We start from the raw sequence: 1,130 nt of genomic DNA on the forward strand, positions 1-1,130 counted from the left end.
TTCCAGCTCTATCCAGGAGTATACAAGAGGTGCTATATCACCATTGTTTCTTAAAGCTGAATAGTACTCCATGGTATACATATACCACAGTTTATTAATCCAGCGCCAACAGATATTTCGATTTTACACCATAGTCTATATACAGGATGTGTGAAAACTGAAGTGATGAAATAGAGCAGCCTGTGGGGATAGACCCTTGTTCCAACCTTGATAAGGAGAACAGATTCAGAACGTTTATCATCCAGTGACCAAGTGCTCAGGATTTCAACTGTGATTGGGGAGGACTTCAGCAAGATCATCACCACTGATCTTAAACTCATCCTTGTTGATGACTGTATCCGTGTGTCTGGAAATGTTCCTGCTCTTCTTTGTACCTGTGTTTCTTCATCTATAGATCAAAAGATTTATCTAGGTAATTACTGTTGTTTCGATAGCTTTGTTACTCCTTCATAACTTGGTTTACTATGTCTATTATGTCCAGGGGACAACCGTATTAGCATCCCTGACATCTGTGCTGCACGATGACAAAGAATTCCCCAACCCAGAGAAGTTTGACCCTGGTCATTTTCTGGATGAAAGTGGCAACTTTAAAAAAAGCAACTTCTTCATGCCTTTCTCAACAGGTAATAGAAATTTATTTCCTTTCTTCTTTTAGAGGACAAGAAAACTTTTGGAGATCAGTTGGGACTTACATGCTTTCTCCTCTGGGACTGGTAGAAATGCTCCTTACACATGTTCAGGAGCACCACTGGCAATGCCTATGTACTTCCTTCATCATTATACATCCTCATCATTGGGCCAGAGTCATGGTGCTTTGGGGAGTTAAACCGGTTCTTCATAATCAGGAAGGCTGAAGTATAGGTAAATTGAATTCTGCCTTGGATACATCACTGAGATACTCAAGAACTCCTCCTAGAATGCAAAACTTATTTAGACTTTCCTCACGTGCCACTGCAAAGGTTCTCACACTGCAGTTTCACTGAGTGTCTTCCACTTGGTGTCCGCATCACCCATCTGGCTTTGGGGATTCACATGTCAGCAGGCACAGAATGGGGGCAAGGATGTGAAGAGATAGGAACACTCTTACACTTCTGGTGGGACTGAAAATAAGTACAACCTCTGTGGAAAAT

At 41.6% G+C, this 1,130-nt stretch overlaps 1 protein-coding gene across 1 annotated transcript in view; it reads left to right on the top strand.

Annotated features, from left to right (window-relative positions):
* The window catches only part of LOC105824506 (cytochrome P450 2C42-like), a 35,613-nt gene that overhangs the window by 31,787 nt on the left and 2,696 nt on the right, over nt 1-1,130 (top strand). Inside the window, exon 4 of the mRNA XM_012661959.1 lies at nt 482-623. Within this exon, the coding sequence (XP_012517413.1) occupies nt 482-623 (142 nt within the window). The remainder of the gene's footprint in view (nt 1-481; nt 624-1,130) is intronic.

This window comes from Propithecus coquereli, unplaced genomic scaffold (assembly GCF_000956105.1).
Source record: "Propithecus coquereli isolate 6110/MARCELLA unplaced genomic scaffold, Pcoq_1.0 Scaffold747, whole genome shotgun sequence".
Taxonomy (NCBI): Eukaryota; Metazoa; Chordata; class Mammalia; order Primates; family Indriidae; genus Propithecus; species Propithecus coquereli.